Source organism: Lissotriton vulgaris, chromosome 8 (genome assembly GCF_964263255.1).
Source record: "Lissotriton vulgaris chromosome 8, aLisVul1.2, whole genome shotgun sequence".
Taxonomy (NCBI): Eukaryota; Metazoa; Chordata; class Amphibia; order Caudata; family Salamandridae; genus Lissotriton; species Lissotriton vulgaris.
This window is the reverse complement of record NC_141696.1, coordinates 1,301,586,256-1,301,607,016: the sequence shown is the minus strand read 5'-3', so window position 1 is coordinate 1,301,607,016 and position 20,761 is coordinate 1,301,586,256. Positions and strand designations below refer to the sequence as shown.

General features: G+C 47.8%; 1 protein-coding gene across 1 annotated transcript in view; it reads left to right on the top strand.

Moving 5' to 3' along the window:
• DDX10 (DEAD-box helicase 10) overlaps positions 1-18,234 on the top strand; it is an 832,256-nt gene extending 814,022 nt beyond the window's left edge. The window contains exon 18 of the mRNA XM_086935230.1: positions 17,494-18,234. Within this exon, the coding sequence (XP_086791356.1) occupies positions 17,494-17,692 (199 nt within the window). The 3' untranslated portion in view covers positions 17,693-18,234. The remainder of the gene's footprint in view (positions 1-17,493) is intronic.
• Positions 18,235-20,761: the final 2,527 nt, after the last annotated feature.

The window sequence follows — 20,761 nt, the reverse complement described above, 5'->3', positions numbered from 1 at the left end:
TGTGAGGTGAGAGAGGTCTGTGTGCATGCATTGCAAGAATGTAGAAGTAGAGCTTTTGAGATAAGGCATACTTTTAGCTCCAGAGGGGGCCAAGAGCACCCCACCTAGAGAGAGCATGTACAAAAATTCAAAAACACATAACTTATGAATGATTTCATAGCTGTAGGGTCGTTTTCAAGGAAGATGTCTGTCATCAGGCTTGCTGTCGGTTGTTTGATGTCTGTTGTCCGGTGTCTGAGCGCCCAGAGGTGTCTTGATCTGGTGTGGTGCAGAAAAAATGTTTTTAAGACAAGGCTAGAAAAATCAGTTTGGACATTGCGTTACTTGGGCGATTGCCCTTGTAAAACAGTCTTGAAAGCTCTGATTGAAGAAATTTAGGACTGCTGCCGTGTTGGTGCACTTGTAGTTCAATTGCAGACCTGCAGGATAAGAACTGTGGGCTGTAGGTTAGCTTGGTAAAAACACATTATTAGGCAGTTTTAGAACATTCCTGCGTTTATTTTTAAATGGTACACCCTGTGGTTTTACTGGGGGGCAATTTTTTCTCGAACTGGACAGAGTTGATCAAATTTTAGTGGAATGGAGGGGTTTTAGCCTAATTTTAGTGGGTGCTCGAATTTTGGGGGAAATTATCACTTTTAAACTTTTTTAATGCTATTCGTATTATGGGTTTTCCCCCGCTCTTCTTGCCACAGTGGGGACAGTACTCCTCCCTGTGGGCTGCTTCGTATGAAGGTGTGATGTTTTAACCGGTGCAGTAGTGTCTTTTTAATCTGCATGAGCAGCGTGTAATTGTGATGCGAGGGGGATGTTTAATTTTAGGTTATTGGGAAGGTGTGTCCTAGATCAACGCTTGGGTTGTAAGTCAGAGAAGTGGACCCAGGCTTCTCTCCCTTCCACCTTGATGGTGGTTGGTGTCAAATATTACCCCGTAGGGTCCATCATACTTAGCCTGCTTGCACTTTGTACGAAGTTGCAGATGTAGACTTCTTGCCCTGGCTGTGGTGTTTGGTATGGTAGCTTGGTGTTGAGCTCGCGAACGCTCCGGTGATGTACTTGCTTGGTCAAAAACTTGGCAGTCCTCGTCAGCTCGGAGAGGTACACGTGCAGCTCATCCCCCAATTCCTGAGAGCTAGCATCAGCGCTTAATGTGATCCGGGTCTTTGGGATGGGCATTCCCTTTAGTCTGCCTGTCACAATCTGGTGATGTGTGAAGGGATGGTCGCTGCTGGGTGTGTTTCTTAACGCAAAGACGGCTAGGGGAGGCAGTGTAGCCATTTTTCTATTAGACTGCCATGAATTTTACGAATTTTGTTCTTGAGAAGACCACTCAGTCTTTTAACTATGCCGTTGCTTTACGGGTGAGACTAATTTATGTGTGATACTCAGGAGGGTGCAGATATGATAAAACATGGAGCTAGCAAAGTGCCTGCCGTTACCCGATCGGATGACGTCAGGCACTCACCATCTCGGTATTACCTCGCTGACTAGGAATGTGTCCACTGTCTTGTATTCACAGTGATGCAAGGGCCGGCTTCGATCCATCTTGAGTAAGGGCAGACCACCACTATCAGGTACCAATAGTTGGAACATCCGTCTATCATATCAACGAAATCGCAATGAAGGGCTTTGAACAGCCTTGTAGGTCGAGGAATGGTCGACGCATCGACCATCAGCGTGGGTTTGGGAGAATATAGTTGACAGACATTGGAATTGTTGAGATACATAGTTATTATCTCGGGCATGTTGGGGATAAACCAGTCACTTTGAAGCTCTGCTGCCATGTTATCTTTCGTCATGTGCATGGGCAGGTGCAGCTGGGGTAAGGCTATGTCAACTAAACTGCGAGACATAACAGGTTTCCCGGATGGAGGGAGTTTCAGTAAATGAAGTTGTGTGCAGCCCCTGGCCAGCCACCAGTTCTTTTCTTCAGCAGGGGACGTCTCCTGTATTTACAATAGATATAAACGTGCCATCTCCGTGTATAGTTTGTCACGGCGATACTCTGGGCTCCTCATTCTGCTGCAAGGGCAGTATGTGAGACTTGTGAAACCTCCCATATGCTGCTCTCTTCGCCATCTGGTCTACTAAGGCATTTTCATGGTACACAAAGTCTTTCCCCGCCATATGGCAGCAACACTTTACCGCGACTAAGTTAGCACGTCTGTCAGCAATTCCAAGTGCACGGCAGGGGTGCGGTCTGATTTTAGGAACCCTTATCTCCTCCACCTTCTGATGCTTGAGTGCATGGTGGTGGTGACATATGCAGAGTCGGAGTAGATGTTCACCGTCCTCCCAGAGCTTTGGATGAGGGCTTAAATTAATGCTGTTAGCTCTGCTGCCTGCACGAAGAGGTGGGGGAGGAGAATCAGTTGCACTGTGACTTGTAGACTATCTAATTTGTTGTTACTAGAGACATCACCAAGGCTGCTCACGTGTGCCTCACCCCTGTCTCCTGTTCTATTATGGAGGATCCATCCGTAAACAGCATGTTGCAATCAGGAATGGGATCTTCTTCAGCCAGGCTGATCCCTTCGAGAGTGTGAGTCGCGCTATTGTGGTTCTGAACACCCTCCTGAGTCTTGTGCACTAGGAAAGCGGTAGGGTTCACCAAATGGCACAGAGCTATTTTTAGCTATGGCCTGGAGAGCATTAGTTTGTACTCCGACACCCATTGTGTAGCCAGAGTGCTCTTTCCTTTTTGTATGACTGCAAATACTGAATGCTCTGCTTACAAGGTCAGAGGAGACTCCATCACAATGGAGGGGCTATTGTCAACAGCAAAGGCTGCAGAGTTCAAGGCCTGTTCACATGGCAATTGGCCCTGCATGACTGAATCCAACCATCTGCTGTTATCCAGTGGATACTTTTGGGTTAGGGGGGCAGCCAAGACTCGTCCTTTACTGTGGCTGAACAGTAAGAACTCCTTCATAAAGTCAGGTGGACCTAACACAGAGCGTGAGATATTTCCCCCTTTAGTTTGAAAAAGGATTCTTGCATCTCAGATTTCCAGACCAGCTCCTTGTTGCCTTTTTCATTGTCTCGAGCAAGGAGACGATGAGTGTGCTATAATCAAAGATCCATTGTCGCACATAATTGCACAGACCTAGGAACTTTTGCATACCCTTCTTTGTCTCTTATGGCAGCAGGGCCCTGATGAAATCTGCCCGTTCCAGTGAAAGCAGTCAGCGAGATGCTGAAATAAGCTGACATGGATAGCTAACCTCCTTTTGCACATATTGTACTTTACCTTTTTAGGTTTCGCTGGGGGACGGAGCCGTTAGGCTCCTCCTCCAGAGAAATCTATTGAGTACAGTAAGCACTCTGGAACACGCCCCCCCGCCCCATTGGCTAGCTCCATAAATGGAGCCTAGCCATTGGACGAGGGGCCTGTCCATCAATGCCGGACCAGACACGGGGGCGTTCCCGAGATTCTTTGGCTTTTGCCGACGTCACGCGACGGCGGGAACGCCCCCGAGTCTCCTCCGTCCGGGCCGTGCTTGCTGCTGTCCTGCCTTGTGTCCGGCCGGGCCGTGCTTGCTGCTGTCCTGCCTTGTGTCCCTCCTCCCGCCGTCCCCACGTTTCCCGCCTCCCTCCCGACGTCCGTGTCCTTTCCCGCCCCCCTCGTCCTCTCCCGCCCGCCCCCCTCGTCCTCTCCCGCCCCCCCCGTGTCCTCACAAATTGTGGTATCCCGTCCCGCCCGGGGGTCAACCGGCAGCTGCTCGGCACCTTGGCCGAGGCACGAAGGGGCTGCGACCACATTGGTGGCTTTTCGGAGGTTCGTCGGCAGAGGCGCGCTCTGATTGGCCGCTGCAGTGGGCCTGTCCCCGTGAGCTGCGCCGCCGTTGGTTGGAGCCTCGCCGCGTCATCAGGATCTGCCCCGGGAGCCGCGCTGTGAGTGGCTGACTCCGGGGGAACCCTCGACGTCAGCGGAGGCCAGTGGGAGCTGCGACGGGGGCCGTGCCTGCGAGGGTGAGTCTTCGGCCCAGAAGCTGGGGGAGATCGCCTTCCACCCCGCACCCGGTATTGACACCGGCTGAAGAGAGGAAGCGCTGGGGGACTGTGCGCTCGCTCGCCAAAGCGTCACGGACGTGCGCCTCGCCTCCCGAGTGCCCCGCATTGCGCGTGGGACCCGGGGATAACAGCCCAATACCCGATCTCCCTGATTTGAGGGGAGAAACCAGCTGAGGCAGGAGCGCTGCTTCTACAAATGCAGAACAAAGATTAGGAAGCACGTTTTGAGTGCTAAGATCCTACCAATTTACTACGTTCTATATTTTTTAAAGACTTGAGACAATTGATGACATAAGAACTTCCTGAATATGCAGTTTCAGTTTGGGGTTTCTACTTCAAACTGTACTTGGATTTAAAAGGAACCTGTCTTGTATTGATTAATACATCATATGATTTTAAACCTTCACCGTTTTGTGCAACAGGCAATACACTATTACCTTGCTTCATCAAAGAAACCTATAATGATTTTGTATGAGTTACGCAATGCATATAGCTATGAGGATCACCTTGCTACTAGTTGACAAGCTGTGTGTATACAACAATAGCAGGATTATATATATATCTATTTTTTTTTTAGCAAAAATACGCCGCACTCAGAAATCCTTCACTTCAGGTATTTAATTAAGTAAACAGAGCCAGTCTGTCACACCGACCTGTTTCGGCCACGCAGGGCATTTCTCACTGTTGGAGGACACTACTTTATAGCCTGATAACATTTCTTGCTAATAAAGAGTTCAAAGAGGGGTTCTCAATACCAATCATTAAGAAAACAACTGAGATGCTAAAACTTACAAGAGCAGGTGGCACAGATAACTTATCAGCAGTAATAATAAAAACAGCTATTCCCCTTGGAACAACTTGCTCCACCTGCTTTTTCAAACAAATTCTCCTGAAAAGAGCTTCCTAGATTGCTGGAAGGGGCAGTCCCTCGAATCTGGGGTACACCTCCTCCACCTCTGGCCAAGTTCGACCCCCCGCCCCACGTATGGAGCTCTCCCTTCATTGTTTACCTCCTCTCTTTCATCACTTCTCCCTTACCCTCCCTCTATTTCATGCTAGAGGCTTCATGCGAGCCTCAGCTGGTGAAACTCTGCTTCTGTGCCACCCCTGACCTCTGCGTGGGGCTCTTTGCATGTGTGTGGGGCTCTTTGCGTGTGTGTGGGGCTCTTTGCGTGTGTGTGGGGCTCTTTGCGTGTGTGTGGGGCTCTTTGCATGTGTGTGGGGCTCTTTGCGTGTGTGTGGGGCTCTTTGCGTGTGTGTGTGTGGGGGGGGGGGCTCTTGCGTGTGTGTGGGGGCTCTTGCGTATGTGTGTGGGGGGCTCTTGCGTGTGTGTGTTTGTGTGGGGGGCTCTTGCGTGTGTGTGTTTGTGTGGGGGGCTCTTGCGTGTGTGTGTGGGGGGCTCTGGTGTGTGAGGGGGGCTCTTGTGTGGTGTGTGTGGGGGGCTCTTGTGTGGGTGTGTGTGTGCAAATGCAATACGTCTTGCATTTGCGACAGAGTAAGCTATTGGCATTGTAAATGATAATGCCATTTATTTATCTGTTTTCAAAACCAACACATAAATAAAAAGTTTGTCATTTACAATGCCAATAGCTCAAACTTTTCCGAAGGCGAAACCGTTGCATTGTAAATGCTTGTTCCACCTTATATCCTCTTGTGGCAAGTGCAGTTAGGAGAGCCTCATCTCTAGTGGACACATCCTCAGAGGGACTGCAGACCTGGGTGTTCACAGAATACTGTATGAGGTTGCTGTGCGCCTGAAAGTTGGCGAGGTCTTTTCTCAGTATTCTGTTGAAAATACTGGAGGATACGCAGTCTCCTTGTGGCAGTCTCCTGTATACCAGCTGGACCCTGCGGAGGTGAGTGCCGTGAGGTACTGGCTATTAGGGTGCAACAGGATGCTGAAGAATGCATTCTTTATGTCTACCACGGAGAAATAGCAGGCGTCTGCCAGTATGCCATTAATATGACAGAGTATGCCATTAATATGACAGAGAGGTCCGGTACCACTGAGAATTCTGAGACCTCAATGTCATTGAGGGGACGCAGATCCAGCACTAGCCGCCATATACCTCCCAGGCTCTTTTTGCCTGGGAGTATTGGGCTATTGCAGGGAGAAACCCCCACATGGAGGACCCCGCCTTGATCTTGGGGGCTTTGCCCTTTCCGGCATCATGGAGAGAAGGTCCTGACGCACATGCGGAAGAAGGGCTCTCTCTCTCTCTCTCTCTCATTGTAATCCTCACTGGGTCTGCAGTATTGATAAGCCCTACATCGTAATTCCCCTGGGCCCACGGTTGGTGTGGCACAGTAGCCACGTCCTGCCATGTAGCAAACACTGCTAAGCGCACCGGTGCCTCACTCCGTACTTCTACCCTAAGATGGATGGGGATCATGAAGTTGGTCTCCGGGGCCCCCAGGTTATCACTGAACAGGTGGTCATCTGTTATTTCCCGTACGCTGACGCTAGTTACTGTGAAGATGACGTATCCCCACATTACATTTGTCTGGTCTGTGGCCAGTAGTACATTGTACCTGGACCGTATCGCAACAACTTCCAAGCAGAACAGGTCTTCCCGCAAGGGTTCCGCATCACAGTGAGCCTCATGGCGGACATAAATGCAAGTGGCATTTGCAACTTCTGTCCTAACAACTCTGGGGTTTTAGCCACGGGGAGTGAGGTCGGCACTGATAAAGGCCGGCAAATCTGTGGGTGTCGCCCTCACTTGTTCCACCATGCTCTGTGGGCGTAACAGGGACATGAACCTGGTCAGGGTGACTCCTGGGGTGGAACCTGTCATTGTCCCGTCTTTAGAGAAATGGATGGTCATATTTAATTTACCCATTAGATCTCTGCCCAGGAGGTGAGTAGGTGATATGGGTGATACAGCAGTTGCCCCTTCACTCTGCTGCCTCCCCCCTCTAGCTCTAAGGGTTTCGTGAAGGGGACCCTTACAAGTGCAACTGAGAACTCTTGTGTGCCCATGCAGTCCCAGGACAGGGGCATGTTTCCCTCCTTTAGACAGGACTTAGATGCCCCAGTGTCAATCAGACTATGTGGGGTATCATTTATCAGGATGGTCCCAGTGTGTTCCTTGTCTGATCGCCGTGTCATGGACAGCACGAGGCACGTGAGAGTGGGGGTGTCTTCCTCGCCAGTTGGGTGCTAGACCGGCCATTTAGTTGAGATTGCAAGAATGGAGGAGGAGTTGTCCTGGCCCTGGCTTGGGGGGGGGGGGGGGGGGGGGGGGGGGTTTCTCTGTACAACTTCCTGACCTTCGTGGCTACATGCTGTGTCCTTCTAGAATCTCTGCGGCGGCGTTCCCATTAGTGCCACCTCCTTCTATGCCGTGATGGCTACAGCTGTTCTGACTGGTGTTGCCTTTTCCCCTGAGCAGGGTTTCGGCGGCAACCACATCTTGTTTCCTTCCCTTTGTACTTGCTCTCATCTCTGTTCCTCTCTCTACCTTCTTCCTTTCCCATTTTGTAAGGCATTGCTGCATGTACGGTAAATTCCAGTCAGCGTTTCCCTTCCCGTATCTGATGCAATCCTCCCCTATTGCCCTGTTTTCTGACTCAAATGACCACTGTGGGCCAGGACAGATTAAACTGACTCCTTTCTTTTTTCCATTCCGCTAGGAGGTCGCAAAAGGGGCAAGCAAACCTTTTCCCATCTTCTCTGGCTATAATTTCTATAGAAAGAGCTGGCCTACTTTGCCTCTCTGGGATCTGTGAAAGCTACCTTGGTGGCTGGCCTGTTTTTATCCTGGGCGTCTAGTCTGGATCTGTTTGGTGAGTTCTGTGATGTTGGTTTCGAATGCTCCCCCCTCAGGACAGGGAAATACATGGGTTTTGGTATGGGGGTGCCCCTCACAGCAGTGTTTCTCTAGTTTCCTGCCCTGCATGTGATCTAGTGGAGTCTTCGTGAAGGATTAGGAAGCTTGTTTGTTTTAAGGTCTTTGCAAAATTGTGATCGTCTCAGGAGGTTTTATAAATAATCACAATTATGCTCAAATTGTGGGGTTCCGAGTAAACGGGGCATACCCAAAATTCGATCATGAGCTCAGAAAAGTAATGATTCATTAAAAAGAAGTGTGTAACATGAAAATAGACACAAGTGCAATGAAATAATAACCTATAAAAAAGTGCAATTGTTAGTTCAGAGCAGAACAAGTTGATTTGTAGCAGCAAACTAGCAATCATGAACCTTTGATTTGAATAAGGGATATTATTAGCTTAAGCATAGACTTACAAACATGACATAACATTTAAACATGCAACATGATTTGCAATCTTCCAACAGCACCACCACATCAATAAATACATAAAAATGGGAAAAAATCACATGGAGACTTAAAAGGTTTACAGCATTTTTTTCTCCAAAAAACAGAGCCCTCTCCTAGTGCCTATAGCCCGTGGAGAGGGGATGCTCTGCATAGTACGCTGAGCTAGGTTAGCCTGATAGTCTGTCTCTATCGGCTCCGCGGGCAAAAATTTAAGCAGAGAAAAAGCAATAACCTGGTAACTATCGGCCGACTGTTGGTCTGACACAAGCTACACCTGATTCCCCAAGGTTCAAATTTAGTTCATTTCCGAAATACACCCTATATCAAACTTAGGGGTTCTGCGTATCACTGCCTAACTCCCAGCGATCCAAGCGGAGCGAAAAAGGGGGAACACCTCTCCCTTCGTTTAGATGTTACCAGTGATGAATCTATGGCACTTATAATAAATTTGTGACTAAAAGTATGAGATGTACCCAGTAGTCCAAGCTATTGTTTACTGTCACCGAGGGACGAGGCGTATCCTCTGATCCACGACCAGTGGTACTAGCAATCCCCTACTAACACCCAGGGATGAGGCATACCTGTTGCACCCAGGTCAGGCTATCCCTTACTAACACCCAGGAATGAAGCGTACCTTGTGGTCCATGCCCAAGGTCAAGCTACCTTTGACTCTTGTAGCGTGCTGACCAGTGAAAAAACAAACGTGATCTAGCTTGTCCTAGTTTGCCATACGCCCCACGTTGGGGCTAGAATCAGATGTAGTCTATTACCCTGTGACTGCTGTTCCTGAACGCACCTCTGCCCCGTGGATTAAGACAAACCTCTAATCAATTATGGCATCTGCTCACCGATCTTTTTGCACAGATGTGAATCCGTTCGATCCGGGGTCCTTCTTTAGACAGCAGTCGGGCTCGATGAGCCAATAACTCCTGTCTGGCTTGCCAAAATGTTGCTCGGATATGCGTTTACTTTAAGTAAATGAAAAGACGAGGTGTTTGGCAAAACAGGATCGAGTTGGTTTGATTAAACACTGTGGCAGGGAGAGCCTCATCAGAGTGCCTCTGCTCAAAGTCTCTCAATGTGCTAAGTTTTGGCCTCTGTTATATACAGTTCATGAGGCACCATAAAGCAATTCTCTACATTCCAAAAAAGCATCTCAGTCATTAATAAACAAATGTGGGCTTTTGATAAGGACACAGATGGCTTGTGATCTCTGGGAGACCTAGTTTGGGCTAGTGTGTATGTGTGCAAATGCCCGGCATGAGGAGTATGTGATCACTGTATGTGGGCTGCATGTTGTGTCCTAATCGGTTTAGTGTTTTGATCTACATGTGGTATCTAGCTTTGTGGTATTTTGGGGAATGGTTGAGTGTTTCTATATACATGTGTTAACTAGCTTTATGGTATTTTAGGGAACGCGAGCTCTTGGCAAAATGTGTTTTATTGGTGCCAATTTCCTCTGACCTGTTTGTGGTGCAACTATCTGTTGGATCGATCAGGGTTTTCCCTGGGCACATGTTTGTCTTTGAGTTAAGAGAGACCTCACCTGTGACCTGGTATTCGATAGGCATGGGTCATAGGATCTGTCTAACCACGTATCTCTGACTCAGGGTTGATGGGGAGGTCAGCTTGGGTGATCCGACAGCAATGATACAAGCTCATTGGAACTCCTGAAAATAATTTGGCAGTCACTGGTATCATTTCTATCAACATACTTAACATTGTACATTCAGTTGCCATAGCATACATTGACATTGTTCTCACTGGTATTGACACTGTTCAGTTTGCTTAAGTCCTAATGTACATCAACATTGTTTTTACTAGCAACAGTATTGTAATTTGTACATGCAGTATAACATACATTGATCTCGTCCTTGCCGGTGTTAGTGCCATTGTGCGGGTACAGGTTATGACATATATTGATAATAAATTGACAGTTATTGGCATGATCCTGCGAGCACAGGTTATGGCATACTTTGATTTTGCCTTTGTTGGTATTGCCGCTGTCAGGCCTGCACATATTATGGTCTACATTGACATTGTATTTACCCATTCCAACACTTCCAAAGTGTTTCTACAGATAATATTTCAAGGTGCCCTCATGCATGGCCTGCAGAAAGTTGGTAGTGTCCGTGCTGCTGGAATCGGGTGCGAGACTTTTAATCCTGTATTACAATTGTCCGCTTTGTCTTTAGTACAGCTCATCTCTGCCACTAATGTTCTCTTGCGACACTCCAGCCTTGTCCGATTTTTGAAAGTCGGAGAAAGATTGCGTTGTCTAGGACATGTTTTCGATTGAATACCAACCGTAGCACCCATACTTGGTTAGAGGTGGGCAGTGACTACCATACAACAGACTTACGGCAGTCTGTGTGGTTTCGCTTGTGCCCTGGTACACCATCAGTGGCTCTGAAAGTACTTGTCGGCTAGACAGTAGTGCATAGAGGTGGGTGAGCCATGGTATGCTCAGGCCAGGGGTATGGCTCAGGTTCGGGTGCGACTCGGGTTCCTCTGTGAGGCAGAATGTAAGAACGAGCCAGGTCACTGCCCTCTATCCCCTCTCCATTATGCTGCTTGCTAAAACAAAAACAAGCAGCAAACTGAATAACAAAAGTGAGCTGCTATAATACTGTCTGGGCAGGAATTTGGCTTTTTCACCATAAAAGTTGGAGTTTTTTTTTATTAAAGACCGAACACGAAAGTGAAAGCAGACATGGTGGTGGGTCTTGTGAAGGCTCTGCTCGTGGTTTGGCTCCACGGGCCTAGCCAGATTCATGGTTCGGTTCTTCTCTCTTTGAACTTGGTGGCTTGTGTTAGTGAGCGCTGCACCAAGGTCTGAAGAGCTTGAAATTAGGTGCCTTTTCAATCCACAAAGGAGCCCCACAACTGTAAAGTTTGAGGCGTGAAAGATGTAGAATTTATAGCATTCATTATTTATGTAATACATTCCAGTAATTGAATTTTCACTTATTGCGTGAATAATCAAGATTAAACAGCCTTGGTCTTTAGCAACCCTGACACTTGGGCAGTGGCCCAGAGTGCTTCAGACAGAATGTTGGCCCTGGCACTGATTCTTTTAATAAAAATATTTTTCTTTTGACAGTGTTCGAAAATATTTTTCTTTTAAGGTAAAGAATACATTAACCACAAACGTGAGCAGATTTTTGTACATTTTGAAACAATGCGGTTTTTGTACCACTGCCATGTCTTAAAGGTGACATGTGCCATAATGCGAGCTAATAAAATCAAGCCCCCTTTGCCTGGTTCAGCAGGAAAAAACAACTTCCTTTGGGTTGCAGTGGGCTTCTCAAACTTCTGGCCCCGATACCTCTGCACTATTGATAGGTAAGCCCATGCTTCCCTCTTCCGCCTAGGACTCTCCCTGCCCCCTTATCTCTTGCCGGTCCCTTTTCATCCTCGCTTTTGCATGTAAAGGTTTCTCTGCCTCCCTTCGTTTCTCTCTTTGCTCCCTTTCTCCATATTTGTCTGAGTCAAAGACTAGTGATTAAAAATAAGTAGGCAAGCTAAGTATCCCATTAAAAAAAACAAAAATCGTGGTACTGTAAATTCGCAAATCGGATATTTGGACTAAAGTGGAAAATCAAACTATATACAGTACGCAACTTTTCATTTTTCATTTAATATTCCATTTCATGCCCATTTGTAGTTGAGTCGGATCCAGACTTATTTAACTGAAATATCCATTGCTTCGGAGCATCCTCCCCTCCAGGGTGCTGTTGGAACAGAGTGAGCTCCTTTTTCCTTTCATTACGAAGGTCTATAACATTATTAACCAATTTTGGGCTGATTTTGATTGACATTTATGGGAAGATATGTCCTTCTGGCGGTTTAATAGTGTTCTAGCGTCATGACCCTTTCAGTCATGTCAAACAGTATTTCTTTCTCGCAGCAGTGTGAATATTTTAAGCAGACGTGGATCAGCTTTGCCACTTCTCCTAAATGCTCAGTTCATGCTTTCAAGTAGTTGATGAGGCCATTTTGTACATATTTCTTAAATTTAATTTTGATTTCACATGCAGTTTAATAGATTGCCTGTCTCATTTTTTACTTGGAAAGGCTTGTTTCTGGATTGTGCAATCCAAGAGAAAGCAGAGTAGAGTACCATTTTGCCTTTTTAACTTAAATAAGTGTATTACTTTTTTCAGCTCATAAATACCTCAGTGTTTTTTTGCAGCTTGCTGTTTTTTTTTTAAACAGACATTTTTAAATACTACTCAAACAATAACTTTTCAGAAAGCAAAGGGGGTCCCACAACTTGGTAAGCAGTCATCTTGGGTTGATTCTGGGTGCTAGCCCCGCATGGCCCCTTCTCACTGAAAAAGGAAAGCACTTTGTGCGCTGTTTGGGGGGTGGTTCTCCGGCCCAGACTTCATTAGGGAAGGGGGCTAACATAAAAATGTTGGGGTGGCTAAAGGAGTTAGGTACTGATTAGGATGGGGCAATTGTATCGAGTAGGATTGAAGGAAAGTCCCGGGAGTGTGATAAAGCGCGTAGGTGGGGCAATTTGGGTCTTAAAGAGGAAACTGATAAAGCGCGACATTGACCTGACAAGTATCTTGGCTCTATGAAATCTTTCAGGGAGATAAATGAAAGGGTAGTACACAGGTATAAAGGAAAATGGAACCACAGGTAGCTTTCCTAGCACGGGGCTGGGTAGGAGAAAGGGCGAACTAATGAAATCTTACGTATCCTTGAGCACTTGGAATCCCTCGGATTGGCTCATCGGTAAATCCTTCAAGCAACACATTCTTTCAGTAGGTCGAGTAAGACCTTACTCACTGTGGATTAGTGTTTATGGACCCCACGAAGTATGACCAGATCGCTTCACTGTAATTCTTCCACCTCCCGGGGAGGGATGTGGTCACATTTCCCCGCAAAAAACTTCCCTGCAGAAAGCAGGTAGCACTGTTCTCAGTGTGCTCATTCTCTTGTATTGTGCCACAGCCAGCCTCCCCCTTTAAAGTAACAGCTCCTCTTGGTTAAAGGCTCCCTCCAAGGCAGATGATCTGAAGGGTGTCTCGAACAGCAAACTCCTGCCAATGGTGAAGTGACTCCGTCTGGAATGCAATACATCAGCCATTCAAGAGAAAGGGGTGTTCTCAATGACCCAATTGAATCTCCCTCTATAGTCAATTCTTCCAAAATTGTTTTGATTACTCCCTGATACTCCATAGTTCTGCGAGATCCAGGATAGTTTCTAGGAACCATCACTCACTGCTGCTACTTCACACCCTCAGTTTCAAACACAAACTTGCAACCTCCTTTGCCAAATATAGCTGTGATGTGGAAGTCCTATGTGGTAGGCCTGGGTAGTGCACCATGCTCCGTTCGCGGAGTTTGTGTAGTTTTCCACGCTCCGCGGAGCATGTAGAGTTCCGAAAAACTTGTGGACAGGCGCGGCCGACATGGCAAGGAGGTCGCGCAGGGAGGGGGTTGTGCAGGGAAGGTGGGTTAATTTAAAAAAAAAATGTAACTTACCTTAGCGTCTGGTCCCGCGTCGTGTCTCCTCTCTCTGCGACTCACAGGAAGCCTCCCTTCCCCCCCCCCGTAGCCAATCACAACGCTGCAATGGGGAGGCCATTTTCTCCATTCAGGCTGCATGTAGCCTACATGGAGAAAACGGGAGAGTGTGTATGACTGGTTTGGTCAGCCCAGGGGCCGACCAAACAGCCAGCGCCTACAAAAGTGGGCAAGCCACTCCTCCTTTGCCTGGAGCAGGACCGCCACCCCTAACCAAACCCTTCTGCTTTCTTGCAGTGCGAGGAGCAGAAACATAAAATGGTATTCATAATATAATTTTATGTTTCTGCTTCTCGCACTGCAAGAAAGCAGTGGGGCGACGCGCCCACGTGGAGGGAGCCGCTCCTGCTTGCAGAGTGACTTTTTTCCTTGCTCGCCACTGTTAAGTTGGCATGCAAGGAAAATCCAACGCTAGACTATCTCCCAGGGAGATTTCTCAAAGCGGGAGGTCGCGACTGCTCGCATTGAGAAACCATCCGTTTGCGTTGAGGAAGCTACCGCTTGAGTAACAAATCTACTCAAGCTGCAGAAAGAAGCAGCACTCTCTTGTGCTGCGCATTGTGACGTTCGTGCTGATTTTCCAGCACAACCCAAACGCCTGGCGCTAAAAATCAGTGCGAACGGCATGACCTAACTCACCTAACTCACTACAGCACCTGCGGAACTCCACCTCGCGCAACGGAGTTAGCTGCGATGTGGATGTTCTCCACGGTATCTTTGACATTAACATTAGGCTTCGGGCTTCTCTTATAGTTATCTCCTGAACAAAAGCATGCCACCCTTGAACAAGATCGGTGGCAGCTATCTCTCATTTTGGTCCACTGATATGTTAAGATTAGGGGGCTGCTTCTGTTACATGTAATTTTGGCACCAACGGTTTGGACCAAGAGAGTGTAATAAGAATCTAAAAGGGTCTAGCGGACAAAATAGTATTTTGCTTTTGTATATCGGCCACCGTGACAAATGAAAACGTTGTCACAGATGGCAGTTTTTCTCTGCTCATTATCAATATATCTTTATTCCAGCAGTTAGTTTCTTTGGAAAAACATTGAGGGATAATCTATATTTAGAACAACAACCAGGCCTTGGTGCTCCTCGACCTCTCCGCCGCCTTCGACACGGTTGACCATACCATCCTACTGTCCCGTGTCGGAGCGGCGGGGGTCGAGGGCCCAGCCCTGGTGTGGTTAGCGTCCTTCCTGAGGGACCGTACCCAGGCGGTTCGGCTGGGGGATTTCTCGGCCACTCAACTCCAACTCACTTGTGGTGTCCCTCAGGGCTCTTCCCTTTCTCCCCTCCTATTCAATCTCTATATCTATCCTTTGATTTTTGCCCTTCAACAGCTGGAGGTCACTGTGTTTAACTACGCAGATGACCTCCAGCTTATCTTCAACCTTTCCTCTTCTCCTCATTCTATCTCTAACTTTCAGTCTATTATGATTTTTATCAGGGACTGGATGAACCACAATCATCTGAAGTTGAATCCTGATAAAACAGAGTTGGTCCTTACAGGTGGTTCATCCAGTCCCTGGAACTCCCTCTTCTGGCCCTCCTCTTTGGGACCCCCTCCCACACCCTCTTCCTCAGTTAAAACCCTGGGTATCAAACTCAATAACCATCTCAACCTCCACTCACAAATCAGTTCTGTTGTATCTTCTTGCTTTCTTGTTCTCCGCACCATTCGCTCTGTCTCCCGTTTCTTTTCTCCTTCTGCCCTCAGGTTAATCATGTCCGCCCTGGTTGTTTCCCGGCTGGACTACGCCAATGCCCTCTACAACGGCATCCCGGCTTACAGTCTCCAGAAGCTCCAGCTGGTTCAAAACCAGGCGGCCAGATTGATCCACGGACTTTCTCGTTTCCATCATTCCACCCCCCTGCTGAAGGCACTGCACTGGCTGCCTATAAAGGAGCGAACCTTATTTAAAACTGGCTGCATGGTCTTCCAGGCACGCCAAGGGACTGCTCCGGCCTTCATTTCTTCTTTACTCAAAGAATACACCCCTGTTCGCGAGTTGCGGTCATCTACCCAATCACTCCTACAAGTCCCCAGATACAGACGTAAGAAATGGGGTGGATCCAATTTCTCTGTTTTGGCACCCTCCTTTTGGAACTCCCTTCCTGACCATTTACGTTCGGCTACTCACTACCCTGTCTTCCGAAAAGAGCTCAAGACTTTTCTTTTTACCCAAGCTTTCCCAGTGTAATTCCTTCCCCTCCCTGTCATCTCTAGTCTTGTTTGTGTCACTGCTAAAGTTTGCCTCCATAGCGCCAAGAAACCGCATGGTGAACGTTGCGCTCAATAAATACTTTTTAAATTAAATTAAATTAAATTAAATTTATGACCCCTTGCTGAATACTTTTGAGTTTCTCACTGGTTTCCACCACAAACTAGAAGTATGCTGAGAGCACAAAAAATAAGAAAAATGGTCATCCTCTTTGAAAAATGCCAAATCTGTGATTAAAAAAAAGTCTGTTTTTTTTTTATTCAGCTCTGCATGTTTCTGGAAGATGATGACTTTAGCACAACAAACAGTTCATTGATGCATTTTCTGAAGAAAAATAAAAACCAGACACTACTATCTGGAGGACTTTTCTGGTATTTTGCCCTAAAAATTCTAAATGTATCTATATTTTGCCTATTTCTCTCTCACCTCCAGGGGAATCCACAAAGGTACCTTTACTATCCTCAAGATGTTGGAAAAAGGACACTATTTTGACTTGGACTGGAGTAGGGGAAGGCCCAGCAGTTAGGGTTTTTTGGGGACCCCTGTTCGGAACAGCTTTGAATTTATTATCCAGTTTCAGCTCTTTCATGCCCTCTTTGGCCAGGTCACTGTCAGTGCACAGGCACACTTCTCAAGATTCTTAAAGTATTTACATCAAATATTCAGGGATTGTGACCTGTGTTCAATATTGTAACACAGCAGCAGTTCACTAATATTACTGCAAATAATCTCTGACATCCTCTGCTCAGCTGGTTAGGGGCGAGGCTGGGCTGTCAGAGGAGCAGGGGGAGGTGTGGTGAGCTGTCTCTTAAGTGCACGTGGCTGGCATGCAGGTAAGTGATTTTTTTTTTAATTCTTTCCGACCCCCCAACCCCCACCGCCTTTAAGTAGCACCCTCCACTGATGCGAGGTCCTGTTTTGATCTAAAAAAAATGATCTAAAAAACAGTTTTACGGATGTTGCATCAAGCATAAAGACATTTTTCTGCAAAATAACTGTAATATATTTTCATACATCAACCACATTAAGAATAAATTAAAGGAAAAGTGTCTTTTTAAGAATTATTTAATGTCATCAGGGCGAGACTTAATGCAGAACAGAGCTGGCTGTATCAGGTAGTCCCCTGAAAGGATGGGGCCCTGGCCCAGTGCCTACTTTGTCCATGCCTTAATACTTCTCTGCTTTGTACCGGTGAAAAGTGGACTAGAGTCAAATACAATCAATATTGATTTTCGTGTGCACTGTAATCAATAAATTCTCTGATGTACCTGCATATCCAAAGCCTTGAAAGTGAGTTGATTTAGTTCCATTGTGCCTGCTTCTTCATTGCTTTCTTCAACGTGCTATGTTTTTACATTAATCGCTGCCTTAACACTTCATAATTGCTCGCTTGATCTATCCGTGTGACAAAGTGCGCCATTCTCTTTCAGCAACGAGCTTGTGAAAAAGAAGGCGAAGCGGAAAAGAGCCCTGGGCAGCAGCCGAGCGGAAGAGGAGGAAACACCTTCGAAAATTAAAAAGAAAAAGGCCAAGCGCGCCCCCGAAGCGTCCGCGGCGCCGCTAGACACGGGCCTCTCCCTGGCCGAAGATGAGGAGCTGGTGCTGCACCTGCTCGCCGGCAGAAGCTAATTATTTCCCCTTCACATTTTTTTCTAGGTCATCTTGGCTGTTAGGGCAACAGCCTTCAAAAATCAATGTGGCGTAATAGCAGGTGGGCAGCGGCGGACGTAGATAAATGAGCGCCGCACACAATGGACCTGCCTCAAAACTGCCCCCAGGGAACGCGCGCGCGCGCAGTGATATTTCTCCCCTTATCTGCGCGTGGTTGCCCGGTGTCAAGTATCTACCAGGAAGTGCCTGAGCGGAAACGCCAAGACAGCGAGCGCTTTCAACCAGTTCGTGGACTATCTGCAGAAAATAGTAAAAACTGGACCCCCCACCCCCTTTATCGTTTTTAAATGATCATGTTCATCTTTTATTATGACATTTAATTCGAAGAGTTTGCAAATGTGACAAAAATAGCAGTTTCACACTGAGGTACAGTTTCGGATTATCACAAAAGTTTAATTCTGTACAGGAGTTATTGTGCATCTGCTCTGATTGTGCTTTTCAATGTGACTTTTCTATGTCCTTCTTTATATCTAATAATAAAGTTAAATGTCTCGAAGTCATTTGATGTGTTAATTGTATTGTCATATGCTGATAAAGCAAGATTTTCCATACATAGTTCTTCTATGTCAGCATCTTCAAGCAGTCATGTATAGAGAGACCTGGGCTCCGCTGACCTTTTGAATCTCATACATTTTCTGCATTGTAATGATATCATGTGCCTTTTTACATTAAACTCTGCCTGGCTCCTGCATAGTTACTTAAACGCCGGTCAGCTGTTTTATGGGCTCCATTCAGAATGTTTTTGGGAAGCCTTGTCTTATGTTGGCAATAATGCCTAAAACAAGAAGTCTTAAAAAAGAATCCTGTTCTGCCTGCCACATACCACTCCTAAAACTGGCAGACCCCACACATTCAAACCGCCCTTCATCCTTCGGACCAGCTGGTGGTGACCGCACTCTAAACCGCTACTACAGCCTGCTCCCCTCTGCATGTAGGAAGTGCTGATACCACACATTAATGTATATAAATTAACTGAAATCCATACCTCAGCGACTGACATCAATGACTGCTCATGAAACGTATATTGGTGAGCAAAAGTTTATCTTTGCAACCATATGTCTCTTCTAAAGCACCTATCATCCCCTGGGACAAAGTCCATCAATAAAAATACATAAATACATCTGTGAGGAGAGCATGATGCGAACATTATCTTTGGGGGTCCCCAGTTCTGGCAAACAGATTAATCAAGAGAAATGCCTACTCATAAAAAAATCCTCCTAGGGCAGCTGAAAATGTGGGTGGGTTTCAGTAGAAGAAGAGGAATATTTAAAGTATATACGAATTAGTTAATTTAATTATTTAGATGTTTTTGGTAGAGCGCCGGGTGTCATCTTGTGATAATTTTGGAGCGCTAGGTTATTCCGATAAAAAAAATACAGCAAATTAGTTACAAAGTAGATATCTGGCTGCGAGAGGCAAACAGGATCTCGTGATCACTGCTGCTTGACGGTCTTAACCTTTGAGAGAAAATGTCTGTCAATAGATTCCTTAAACTTTTGTTTGATCATTTCTGAATTGTAGGTAGTTTGACTCCATTAGGAGTGTTTCACTCAGGGCTTTACCACATTTTCTCTCCCAGAGACTTACCATTTTCTTTCTGTCTGCTGAAGTGGCTTCAGGGGCTATATTGCGTGAGTGCCTAGAGGGCACACAAGAAGTGTTCACCTGCTGTTTGTGTGTCCTAGTTTAGGACACCCCCGCGCCGCACGGCCACCAGCTGCTGCGTGCGTTCCCCGCCTGCCTGCCTCGCTGCCCGGCTGCCTCCGTGTGACTACGCCCCCTTCCACCGAGCGGCGTGGCCTCGCTGTGCTCGCCGATCCTGCTGCCGTTGTTCTCTGTGTCCCCCCTGCCTGAAGTGCTTTTTTGCCCTTTGGTATTGTTTTTGCACTGTGTAATTGTCTTTTTTCTTTCTGTATTGCCGCCTGACTCTCGCTCCCCGCTTCCCGCCACCACCGATGACCACGCCCCTTTTTCTTCTGTACCCTCCCCGCTCCCGCCTCCCAGCTGCTCCGCCCTCCCTCGCACTTTGCCATATATGGCGACCGTGCGAACGCGCAGCGGTCACGCGCAGCGGTCACGCGCAGCGGTCACGCGCAGCGGGCGCGCCGATTGTGCGCCGAAGGCGCGCCAAAGTTAAGCCCGTCTGCGCCTGGACCGCGCCCAGTGCCAGGACCCCTGGCCCTCGAGGACCCCTGCCCACCCGCCTGACGTACACCGCCGCCACCCTCAACGCGTTCAACACCGGCCGAATCCCAGGATGCTACTGAGCAACCCCGAGAAGCACCCACGGACCCTTCAGCTGCCACGCCTGCAAGTTCACCTGCATCCGGACCTGCCTCGCACCAGCACCCGCCAAGCCGAACACCAGCAGCAACCACCTCAAGTGCATCCTGCTCATCACCCGCTCCGTCCACAGACACGCCATCGAACTCTGGAACCTCCTCGACACCACAGCCCCTGACGTTGCCTTCCTCACGGAAACCTGGATGAACGACTCTTCAGCGTCCGACATCGCCATCGCCATCCCAGAGGGCTACAAGATCACCCGGAGGGACCGCACCGCCAACCAGATGGGAGGAGGCATCGCCATCATCCACCGGGACACCATCCGCATCACGACCAACACCGACGACACCCTGACCACCGCCGAACACCTGCACTTCCAGATCCACACCGACCCGAAGACTACCCTCAGAAGCACCCTGATCTACCGACCCCCGGGACCACGCACACAATTCAGCGAGGACATCGCCGACTTCGTCAGCCCGCATGCCCTCCCCTCCGCTGACTACATCCTCCTGGGGGACCTCAACTTCCACCTGGAGAACAACAGCGACCGCAACACCATCAACCTGCTCGACAACCTCGCCAACCTCGGACTCAGGCAGCTGGTGTCCACCCCCACCCACCTCGCCGGACACACACTCGACGCCGTCTTCTCATCCAGCAAAGACATCGCCTTCAGCCACGCCACAGGACTCCACTGGACGGACCACAGCTGCGTCCACTTCACCTTCAGAAGAACGA